The 12,311-nt window shown below is 43.5% G+C and overlaps 1 protein-coding gene and 1 pseudogene across 13 annotated transcripts in view; one reads left to right on the top strand and one right to left on the bottom strand.

The window, feature by feature from the left end:
* EIF4G3 (eukaryotic translation initiation factor 4 gamma 3) overlaps positions 1 to 12,311 on the top strand; it is a 382,761-nt gene that overhangs the window by 321,926 nt on the left and 48,524 nt on the right. For all 13 annotated transcript variants that reach the window (XM_075551768.1, XM_075551838.1, XM_075551777.1 and 10 more), the window contains 2 exons: positions 8,035 to 8,181; positions 8,679 to 8,915. In XM_075551768.1, the coding sequence (XP_075407883.1) occupies positions 8,035 to 8,181; positions 8,679 to 8,915 (384 nt within the window). The remainder of the gene's footprint in view (positions 1 to 8,034; positions 8,182 to 8,678; positions 8,916 to 12,311) is intronic.
* LOC142433648 (protein N-terminal glutamine amidohydrolase pseudogene) lies at positions 2,085 to 3,153 on the bottom strand (annotated as a pseudogene).

Genomic DNA, 12,311 nt, shown 5'->3' with positions numbered 1-12,311 from the left:
GAAAGTTGTATGTTTCATCGTTGCTGTACTGCACTCTGACTGGCTCGTCTCTTCCTTGTGACCCTTTTGTAAGGGGATGTCCAGTTGCCTACAGATGGGCTTTGGGTCTCCACTCCGCATTCCCCTTCATTCACAATGATACGATTTTTGTTCTTTGATGCCTGATACCTGATCCCATCGACACCTTGTGATCACATTGGTTGGTCTGCTTCTTCCACGATGGGAAATAGATCTATGTGCATATATTTATCAGTTTAGTATTAAGGTAGCAGATGGACATTGGACCTCTACTCAAGTACTCCCTCAATGTAAGAACACTTTGTTCTATTAAACTGGCATCCCGTGATGCTCACCTTCCTGACAAGATCACTGAAGACATAGCAGGTGCATAATCAGATGTGAAGAAAGCTGCTGGTGCCCGGCTATCAAAAGATACAGTGTCTAGGGTCTTAAAGGTTTTCTCCTTTCTCATATTACTTATTCGTTCATATTGGAATTTTGTTTTCTTTCCATTGAGTTGTGATTCAGACTGAAGGCTGCATCCTTGATCTTCATCAGCAAACACTTCAAGTCCTTCTCTCTTTGAACAAGCAAAGCTATTCATTTGCATATTGTGGGTTGTTAAGGAGTCTTCCTTCAGTCCTTCTGCTGCATTCTTCTCCATATAATCCAGTTCTCTGATTATTTGTTCACCATACAGACTGAATAAGCAAGTTGGAGGATACAACCCTGACACATGCCTTTCTTGATTTTTAATCCAAAAATCTGGATTCCCTTGTTCTCTCCACACAACTGCCTCCCCTTGATCCACATACAGTTTTTGCATGAGCACAGCAAATGTTCTGGTATTCCCATTCTTCTCGGGGCTGTCTCTAGCTTTATGTGGTCCACACAGTCAAGAAAACACAAGTAGGTATCCGTGTCCTTTTTTGAATCTGGCCTGAATTTTTTCCAGCTTCCTATCGATGTATTACTATTGCAACTGCTGTTGGATAATCTTCAGAAATATTTTAGTTGCATGTGTTATCAATGGTATTGTTCTATAATTTCAGCATTCTGTTGTATTACTTTTCTTTGGAATGGGCACAAACAAGTATCTCTTCCTATCAGTTTGCCAAGTAGCTCTCTTCCAAATTTCCTGGCATGGAGCCGTGATTGCCTCCAGTGCTTCCTCAGAGTATTGAAACATTTCTGTTGGCGTTCCATCAACCCTGGAGCCTGGTTCTTGGCTACGGCCTCCAGTTCAGCTTGGACGTCTTCCTTCAGCACTGCGCATTCTTGATCATATAACAAAAATAGTGGGGGAAATAATAATAAAAAGAATATTAACTGGTCTGAAACTATTATGGTTAGGACATAAAAATCACTAATTACAAAGGAATAGATTGGTAAATTAGACTACATAAAGTTAAGAACATTTATTCAGCAAAAGATATCAGAAGGAGGGGAAATACAAATTGAATTTAAGAGAAAATCTTATATATATTTTTAAGTTACTACAAATCAGTAAGAAAATCTTTTCGCCATATAAGTTATCCAAATGTCCCACAAACATGACAAGGAGATGCAAAAAAAAAAACCATATAATATTCTAATTGCTACAGTCACCTATTGTTCTTAAAGAAGTGAAAACAGAAATAAGAACTCTCATACCCTGCTGCGGCAATGTAAATTGCCAGCAACTACAGTTGGATAATGGTTTTGTTTTGTTTTTTAAATCAGATTTATTTACAGCATACAGAACTAGGCCATAGGGCTGGCTGGCCTCTTTTTTCAAAACTGTTAACAGTCCTTAAAGACAAATAATTATTGCTGACTCGGCCCATATCATCATCCCTCTTCAAGTAGCAGCACAGTGGCTAGCCAACATTTTATGAGCACCTTGTATGGGCACCCGATTCACGGAGCGATGGGTCACAGGCCTGCCCTCAAGGGGCTTCCAGTGTTGCTGGTGAGATGAGAAATGCATGGAACAGACCCAGAAAGCCGGCTCCACATCCACACCTCTATCCCAGGAGCAACCCCTGGCAGATGTCATCCCGGGGTTGAACAAATGAGTCGTAGGAACGGCACTTACTTAGTATACATTAAGCCAGGGAATCTCAAACTTTTTAAACAGGGGGCCAGACTATAGTTAAAAAAAAACTATGAACAAATTCCTATGCACGCTGCACATATCTTATTTTGAAGTTAAAAAAAACAACAAATGGGGCAAAAACACCCGGCAGGCCGGATAAATGTCCTCGGCGGGCTGCATGTGCCCCGCGGGCCGTAGTTTGAAGACGCCTGCATTAAGCTGCAGCATGACATATCTACAAAAACAAATGCTTAATTTAGCTAGGCTATATTTACAGTCATTCATATTTTAACTAAACCGGAGTGTTTTTGTAAAAAGAACACAAAATCCCAAGCGAGCTGTGCCATAATGATTCTCTCCTGAGTGTGTTCTAGAACATCCCCTCTTCCAGATCCTGGGGTCGGGGTCAGTCGTTCTTACTGCTAAACCGATGGACAAATTCTGACAGCGTGTAGACAGCTCCCCAGCCCACCTCAGGATTCATGCTGATAAAGTTGTCCAGGTTCATTTTGGAATCTCCAGTCTCAATGCAGGGATACGGTGGGGGCGGCTGCCTCCAGTTCCCACTGGGGTCCTTCATGTGAGAACGGTCGGAAGCAAAGTGCTTCAAGTAGGAATCTGCGCGGACCACTCTGAATTTCCTTCTGAACTGTGGTTGAATGTCGTCATCAGACCTGAAGGCATCCTCCACGTAGGCGTCAAAGGGGCAGGGAAACGGCAAGACCGTGTCCAGATCATAGATGAAGCTCTGTCCTCCACCAGATCACAGGCCCATCTCCAGGTTTCGTCTTTTGCTTCCAGATGGGTATCATCTTCCTCTCGTTGGATATGAAGACAGCATAACACTCTTCTAATGGATACTGGTCCTGGGTTTGGATGTATTGACAGAGCTTCCAAATATTTTCTTCGCAGTAGCAGCTGCTGTAGACACAGGCGTCCCGCAGGGGGCTGGCCGGCTGGTACCAGGAGGTGGTGGCGGGGGAGCGGTCCCCTTCCATGGCCAGAGTCGCGGCCGCAAGCCGACCACCTAGCCTAATACCAGGGTTCAAGGGCGGAGAGCCAGCGCGCGCACGCGAGGAGCCGGTTCTAGAAGCAAGACCGGATAATGGTTTTATCAGCTAATTCTGTCACGCTTTCACTAACCAGCATTTCACTCAGCCGTATTCCTAATGGGGGTTGGGGTGGGAGGGTGGGGAGTCTAAATGTGACAAGAAACAGAGAGAAAATGTTTATAGCTTTTTTTTATAGACAAAATCTTAAGGTCACTAGGAGAATGATAGGTGGATTGTAACATGTTTGTAGAAGGACAATGAGCCTGAACTACAACTGCATGCACATAATACACTTGAGCAAAAGGAATCATGTGACTAATTTACTTAGCATCAAACTTTTTTTAAAGATTAGGCTGTGCTCTTCAAGACCAGTGCTTGGGTGGTAGAAGCGGCAAGGCGAGGAAGTGCTTATCACAAGCATGCAGCAAAGTGGGATTGTCTTTGGGGCCAGGGAGGTGTGGGGTGGTTTGGAAGGTTTCAAGTGGGCTACTGGGATGGTTTCACTGTTCTGTTTCCGGTGGCTTCTTGATTGTAAGTAAACAAATTTCCGTGTCATCAAGTCGATTCCAACTCATAGTGGCATTGTGGTACAGGCCACTGGGCCACCGGGAGCCCAACTATGTGAGCACACTTTGTCATAATTAATTCACTGACTAGTTAAAAGCTATTTAATAATTTCTGCTTTCTTTTAGATTTGGGTTTTTCTGTTCTTTTGTTGTTGTCATATTTCTTTGTTATGTTTTTCTACATACGAAATCAAGTTAAGTAAATCTATAAAGACAATAACTGCATTAATAGTTTCTTAAGGGTATGTCAGGAAAGGTTGGGGAAAGGGGGGCTAAAAGCATAAGTAAAAGAAAGAATAAAATGTTATAATATTGATCATGGTGATATTTGCACAACTTTTTAAAATATGAAGTTTGAATTATATGATATATGAATTATGTGTTAAAACCTTTTTAAAAGTCAGACCAAAAAACCAAGCAAGCTGTACAGTGAAAAATAAAGTATTTAGGGCTCTTGAGCTTTACACTTTATATTTATTTTCTTAAAAAGTAAGAAGACCGTATACCCTAGCTTGTCATGCATTCGTCCCAAAATCGGACTTTTTTAAAAACGCCACGGGACACGGGAAAAACTGATAAAAATCGGGACGTCTGGTCACCTTATTTTAGAATAACAGATGCTTCTGTCTGTTACTCTTTGTGCTTCTTTTTCTAGCAATGAGCTAACTTTGCTCACACATTTTCCCTGATGACTCTGTTATTACAATGTAGATGCCTCTCCATTTTTGGCTATTGCTATGTCAGACACAGCTCCAGATGTTTAAACATGAGTATTAATTTGGGTCCTTACTATGTGCCAATCACTACTTCTTGGTTTGCCTAGACTTACCTCTTAATCCTCCCAGCAGCCCTAAGAGATGTTATGATGCTCTTTTTAGGAAGAAATGGAGGATTGGAGAAGCTGAGTAATTTGGTCAAAATCCCATGGCGGGGTTGGATTTCACGCACTCCAATTTTCTTGTTTCAAAAGCTATTTTATATTGTCCCTCAAGCTGCACTCATTTGAAATAGCACTTCTACAGATGAGGGCTACTGGCTCAATAAGTTGATTTAAATTTACATAGCTGATTAGTTATTGAACTGCTAGTTGAATCCTGATTTTGTAATTTAGACTCAAATGTCCCAGCACACCCTGTTACAGCTTTGTAAAATGCTCTCACCAAACACTCTTTCGTTGGATGTTCAGAGTTAGACACGGGTATTATACCCCTTTACAATTATGTTTTAAATGATGAAACTGAAATTTGCGTTAAGAGACTTGCCTTTGTTTATATGATGAGCAAGCAAACTGAGCCTTAACGTAGCTCTTTCAATATATAGATGATACAAAAGTCATGACTGACCATCACAAGTTATATTTATTTTTTCTTTCTAGCATTTATACAACAACAACAGCCCTCCCATTTTCTGTACGTCTGTAGGTTAGGAAACATCTCTGTAGAGCAGATGTGCTACAGTGTGGTCTCTTTTTATCTGTATTTCCTTAATGTTGCTGTAGATGATGTTGGTGCCTGTGCCAAGAAGGTCGATAGGACAGTTTGCCTGGTTTACTCATGTTGCTGTAAAGAAATTGACTGAATGTAGCAGCTAATTTGAAGAATCTTTGGTTTATTCTAGACCCTGAAGTTATGTTGGTGTACTTTTATAATATGACAGCCTACTCATGGGTACACTTCTTGGTTCTATTTAAAATGTTTTTAATCGCCTGCTGTGAAGTGTTCTGTGTCCTCTGTAGTAGAATGTCACCCCCTCACCACTGTGCTGACTTCGACGCAGAGTGACCCTGTAGGACAGAGATGCACTGCCCTGTGGGTTCCCACGGCTGTCACTCTTTATGAGAGTGGGAACCCTAAGCCTTCTCTACGCGGTGCCTGGTGGTTTCTAACTGCTGCACTTGGGAATAGCAGCCCCACCCAGCCACAGTGCCGCATGCACTCCGCTACTACGGAGTCTGCTTTTGACTGTTGCTTTTGAGAACCTTTGATTTTGTTGATTATTTCATCCTTTGAAGGCTGATAAACAACTTGGGCCCTTTTGTGTGTTCATAAGGTAGGTCTGACTATGAAATGACCTATTGTGTCTTTCATTTTTGTTGCCTGATGAATTTAGAGATCAAGATAAGTCAACTTTTTTTTTTGATAAGTCACCTTTTCTATGACTCTCTTTTAAAAGTATTTGATGATAATTCCTTCTTCCTCGGTTAATAGCTCTTGCAGATAGGAAATATGTAATTAACCCCCTGGCCCCTTAGTTGATTAGAGCTGGCCATGTTAAATGATGGCATCAGTTCTCAGCCTCGATAGGTGTTGTGTTGGCTCTGATTCCTAGCAACCCTATGTGCAATAGAACGAAGCACTGCCAAGACTTGTTCTGTCCTTATAATTGTGGCTGTGTTTGAGGCCATTGTCGAAACCACTGTGTCCCTATCACTGGAGGTCTTCCTCTTTTACCAACCTACTGTACCAAGTGTGTTAGGCCCCACTGATTAAAGAAACAAATTCGATGACACTTTTATGTGAAAGACAGCTTTATATCAAGGAGTAATTGGATATCAAGAAAACATCCCAGCCAGTCCAAATCAAGTCCATAAATCCAGTATTAACCTATAAGTCTGATACTAGTCCATAAATTCCTCTTCAGACTCGCACAGCTACATGCAATGATGGAGAATGCAGGGCGATCACAGGCCAGTGGGTGCAAAGCCTTGGGAATCAAATGTCGGTGGACGCATCTCCAGGGATCGGACAAGCCCTCTTCAGTTCTCCAAGTGGTTTGCCAGCAGGAAGGTGAAGCAGAGAAAGAGGAAGTTCCTAGAATCCTCATGAGAATGCTATGCCCACAAAGAGGCATCATCAGGCTGTGACCTGATTGACAGGCTGGGCTCCACCCATACCGTACACTTAATGTATCAAGTTGACATGAAATTATGTAACTAGCACACCATGCATGATGTCTTTCTCCAGAGACTACGCCTTCCTGGTGACATGTCTGAAGTACTCTGGCTATACTTCTTCAAAAACAGGCTTACCCTCGCTGCCCATGGTGTATATTCAGTATTCTTCGCTGGCGTGATAGCCTAAAGACATCAGTTCTTCTTTGGCCTTCTTTACTCATATACCTTAGCCCTCAGAGTGACATATTTGTTTTTTAACACCTTAAAGAGGTATTTTCCAGCCCATTTTCCCAAGGCAATATATTTCTTGGTTGGCTGCTTCCGTGGGTATTGATTGTGAAAGCAAGTAAAGTGAAATCCTTGACAATTTTATGATTTTCTTCACTTATGGTGATGTTTATTGGCCCATTTGGAAGGATTTTTGAGTTCTTCATATTGAGGTATAAAACACCCCCAGATCAAAATAAGCATGTGTAAGCATTACAGAGTATTATATATTGTGTGCATGTAAGTACATGGAATCCTGTTCACCCATTAAAGCAAAGCCCATGCAGAGTTTTCAGAGTTTGTGGAGTCGCTTCATGATTTCAGAAAAAGCGATTTGCTATGTTATGTAGCACCTATTCAAAATTATGCACTGGGAGTATTTTATTTGTAAAATTATATTTCAGTCAGGTAGAAACACTCCTTCAATTTGCTTTTCTGATGTTTTAAACATTCATAAGAATCTCTCGGTATGTGGTTATATAGGCGATTGCAGTTACCAGAAAGTAATCATTGTTGGACTTGGATGGAAATTTTGTAAGCATCTTGCCTCCAAGAGACCTCTCTACCTCACGCAGAGTCTTTTGTATATCAAAAGAATATTCCTCAGGTGACCACTGGGTCGCTGAGGTTTTGAAAGGCTAGTGTAGCTTTTGTTTTGCACAGAAGCAGTAGTAAACATGCCATGTTGGTGGTCAGGTGAGCATGGGCATGTGATGGTGTCCTGAGGAAAAAGTTATCGCAGAAAATCCTCAAACGTCTGCCTTTGTCTTTCACCTACAATGAAGTCTCATGACAGGTTAATAGCCATGAACTTCGCCCTGGCTTTATGGCATTTGTACTTTCTTCTTTGAGCCTAAGTCCTTTTAATGGTAATCAGAAAAAAGCAAACCAAAGGAAAAAACCCTACAGTTTAAAATGTAGAGTCATAATTAAAATGATGTCACATGGACTTCAAAGTGGCCTGACAGGCACCGTACATGGATGAAGGGAATATGTCTCTCTTCTGGCTAAGGTTCAAGACAGATTTTGTTACTGAATCGTGAAATGCCTGGAACTAAACTCTTTACCTCGCATAAAATGCTGGCATCTTTTGTGCATAATACAGAGAATAGGTATTTTGAGAAGAATTTTTGTCTTTAAATAATCTTTCTACTTTTGTGTTCTCCCATCTGGATGCAGCTGAAAGTGCCTATGGCAGACAAGCCTGGTAACACGGTGAATTTCCGGAAGCTGCTACTGAACCGTTGCCAGAAGGAGTTTGAAAAAGATAAAGCAGATGATGATGTCTTTGAGAAGAAGCAGAAAGAACTGGAGGCTGCCAGTGCTGTACGTATTTTCAGAGAAGGTGCTTGGATTTTAAAGCAACTCGGCACCAAGGATTTAGGAGGTTACTGAGCTCTAGAAATCTCTCAAAATGGATGTAAACATTTAGGTGTAGTTCATAATTTCTTTTTTATTTTAAAAAGATCATTTTATTGGGGGACCCCTCCTGTGATGAGTTGGAAAATAAAAAAATAAAAATTTAAGAAATCATTTTATTGGGGGCTAATACAACTCTTATCACAATCTATACGTACATCCATTGTGTCAAGCACAGGTGTACATTTGTTGCCCTCATCCTTCTCAAGTTCATACTTTCTTAAAGGGATTATCTGACCCCTAGAAAGGGCTGGGGTCAGGGAGTCCCTGTAAAACTACCCAGCTCATCAGTGAGCTAGAGAGGGAAAGGGTCCTAAGTGTCAGTGTATGTTCTTCGCGTCCATCGGGCAGGCAGCACGGCTTTCGTCGTCATCAAGTTCTTGGTTCTCCTCTGTCCCCCACAGCCAGAGGAGAAGACAAGACTTCATGATGAACTGGAAGAAGCCAAGGACAAAGCCCGGAGGAGATCCATCGGTAACATCAAGTTTATTGGGGAACTCTTTAAACTCAAAATGCTGACGGAAGCCATCATGCACGACTGTGTGGTGAAGCTGCTAAAGAACCACGATGAAGAGTCCCTGGAGTGCCTGTGTCGCCTGCTCACCACCATTGGCAAAGACCTGGACTTTGAGAAAGCAAAGGTAAAAGTGCGAAAGCTGACACACCATCAGCAGGGCGTGTGGTCTGTAGGAAAGGAACTGTGACTGTCAGCCAGAGCTCCCGTCCGTCTAGGCTGTGTGTTTTACTTCCTTTCCCTTCCACAGCTCGGTCGGTGTCTGAGCATAATGCTCTTAAAGGCAGAGGTGAGAAAGGATCCCACATTATATAGAAGCCAAGTGTGGGTTGTTCAGATAATTTAGCACTTACCATTTTTCTTCTGCCATAACATCTTACAGGTCATTTGTATACTGCAAATTGTGGGCAGAAATCAAGGGAGCAAAGCTGTGCCAAGCCTGAGCGTGATGCACACATACGGTGGCCCAATAGCTTTCTTACAAAGTTTATGCACTAGCTAATGAAAGAATTGACATATAACATGATAAATGTTTTAAAAAGATTGTAAGTCAAGCATAATATGGTTAGGTCAAAATAAGATGTGAGGGAATCAGAAACGCTTCAAAGAAATGATCTCAAATGTCCCATGACATCTGGGTCTGCTAGTTTGACGTTGACTGTAACAGGAAACCCCAAACAGCAGTGGCTTACAGAGCTAGGAGTTGCTTTCTTTCTCATGTAAACTAAAGTTTGGAGGCAATAATTCTCAAACTGGTATGGTGGTTTAGATATTAAGGATCCAGATCCTTCCAGCTTCATACTCTACCATCATTTGTTAGGGTGCTATCAAGTCAGTTCTGACCTATCGCAGCCCTTTGCACAGTGCAGTGAAACACCACCCTGTCCTCTGAGGAGCCTCTGGCAACCTCCTCCACGGCAGATGTGTCGGTTCTTTTGACAGTTCCATGTCCTTTCAATGTTCCTCACCAGCACCATCGTTCACACATGTTGATTCTTCTTCAGTCTTCCTCATTCAGTGTGTCCAACTCTCACATGCACATGAGGTGTTGAAAATAGCGTGACTTGGCTCGAGGGCATCTTAGTCCTTAAAGTAACATGGTTGCTCTGCAACACTTCGACACAGGTCTTGTGTGTCAGGTTTACCCAGTCTCCTGGGCTGTTGGGTCACTTAACTACTCTTTCCATGAGCATCAATTGTGGATCCAAGAAAGATGAAATCCTTGACAATTTCAGCCTTTCCCCCATTTATCACGATGTTACCTATTGGTCCAGATGTAAGGATTTTGGCCTGCTTTACCTGGAACTTTAATCTATTCTGTAGACTTCAATCTCTGACCATCCATCCTCACTTTCAGCTAGGTTGTGTTATCTGCATATGGAGGATAGTTAGTACGTCTCTAATCCTGATGCTGGATTCTTCTTCGTATAATCTGACTTCTCTGATTATTCGCTCAGCATACAGATTAAAACAGTATGGTGAGAGGATCTAACCCTGATGCACAGCTTTCTTGATTTTAAACCATTCAGTATGTCCTTGTTCTGCTCACACAGCTGCCCCTGGATCGACAGACAGGTTCTGTATGAGCACAATGACGTGTTCTGGAGCCCCCTGTATTCTCAAGGCTATCTGTAGTCTGTTATGAGCCCTACAGCCAATGAAGTTACCGAGTCAGTAAAACACAATTCTTGCATTCTCTATTTTGAGCCAAGATCCATCTGACATCAACCATAATAGTTCTCCATGTTCTATTCTGAATCCACCTTGAATTACTGACAGCTCCTTATCAATGTATTGTTGCAACATTGTTAGATGATGTTTAGCACAATTGCACTTGAATGTGATATCAGTGATGTTCTATAATTTATGCCTTCTGTTTGGTTACCTTTCTTTGGAATGGTTACAAGTAGGAATCAAATCTCTTCCAGTCAGTTGGCCGAGTAGCTGTCTTCCAATTTTCTTAGCATAAGCAAGTGCTCCCAGTGCTCCATGTGCTCCCAGTGCTTCATGTGCTCCATGTGCTCCCAGTGCTTCATGTGCTCCCAGTGCTTCATGAGCTCCCAGTGCTTCATGCGCTCCCAGTGCTTCATGCGCTCCCAGTGCTTCATGAGCTCCCAGTGCTTCATGCGCTCCCAGTGCTTCATGCGCTCCCAGTGCTTCATGAGCTCCCAGTGCTTCATGAGCTCCCAGTGCTTCATGTTCTCCCAGTGCTTCATGAGCTCCCAGTGCTTCATGAGCTCCCAGTGCTTCGTGAGCTCCCAGTGCTTCGTGAGCTCCCAGTGCTTCGTGAGCTCCCAGTGCTTCGTGAGCTCCCAGTGCTTCGTGAGCTCCCAGTGCTTCATGAGCTCCCAGTGCTTCATGAGCTCCCAGTGCTTCATGAGCTCCCAGTGCTTCATGAGCTCCCAGTGCTTCATGAGCTCCCAGTGCTTCGTGTGCTCCCAGTGCTTCATGTGCTCCCAGTGCTTCGTGAGCTCCCAGTGCTTCGTGAGCTCCCAGTGCTTCGTGAGCTCCCAGTGCTTCGTGAGCTCCCAGTGCTTCATGTGCTCCCAGTGCTTCGTGAGCTCCCAGTGCTTCATGAGCTCCCAGTGCTTCATGTGCTCCCAGTGCTTCATGTGCTCCCAGTGCTTCGTGAGCTCCCAGTGCTTCATGTGCTCCCAGTGCTTCATGTGCTCCCAGTGCTTCATGTGCTCCCAGTGCTTCATGTGCTCCCAGTGCTTCATGTGCTCCCAGTGCTTCGTGTGCTCCCAGTGCTTCGTGAGCTCCCAGTGCTTCATGTGCTCCCAGTGCTTCATGTGCTCCCAGTGCTTCGTGAGCTCCCAGTGCTTCGTGAGCTCCCAGTGCTTCGTGAGCTCCCAGTGCTTCGTGAGCTCCCAGTGCTTCATGAGCTCCCAGTGCTTCATGAGCTCCCAGTGCTTCGTGTGCTCCCAGTGCTTCGTGAGCTCCCAGTGCTTCATGCGCTCCCAGTGCTTCATGTGCTCCCAGTGCTTCATGTGCTCCCAGTGCTTCATGTGCTCCCAGTGCTTCATGTGCTCCCAGTGCTTCGTGAGCTCCCAGTGCTTCGTGAGCTCCCAGTGCTTCGTGAGCTCCCAGTGCTTCATGTGCTCCCAGTGCTTCATGTGCTCCCAGTGCTTCATGAGCTCCCAGTGCTTCATGCGCTCCCAGTGCTTCGTGAGCTCCCAGTGCTTCGTGAGCTTGTCGAAACATTTCAGCGGGTATTCCATCGTTCTTGGAGTCTTGTTTTGGCTAATGTTCTCACTGCAGCTTGTGTCGCACTGTCTCACTGGCTCTTGCTTACACGCTGCCTCTAGCAATGGGTAGTGGCAGCTCGTCGTTCATTTTCTCTGTGCATTCTTTTCATTTCCCTTCGACACTTTTCTTGAGTTCCTTCCGTCTCACATGTGCTGAGCGTGTTCTTCCTGTTTGGTTTCAGCATCATGTTTGACTTTGTCTTCTTGAGCTGCCCTTTAGAATTTTCTATTCAGCTCTTTGACGTCATCATTTCTTCCATTTGCCTTCACCACTG

Source organism: Tenrec ecaudatus, chromosome 1, assembly GCF_050624435.1.
Source record: "Tenrec ecaudatus isolate mTenEca1 chromosome 1, mTenEca1.hap1, whole genome shotgun sequence".
In the NCBI taxonomy this organism is placed as follows: Eukaryota; Metazoa; Chordata; class Mammalia; order Afrosoricida; family Tenrecidae; genus Tenrec; species Tenrec ecaudatus.
Note: the sequence above shows the minus strand (reverse complement) of the source record. Positions and strands in the feature narration are given on the sequence as shown.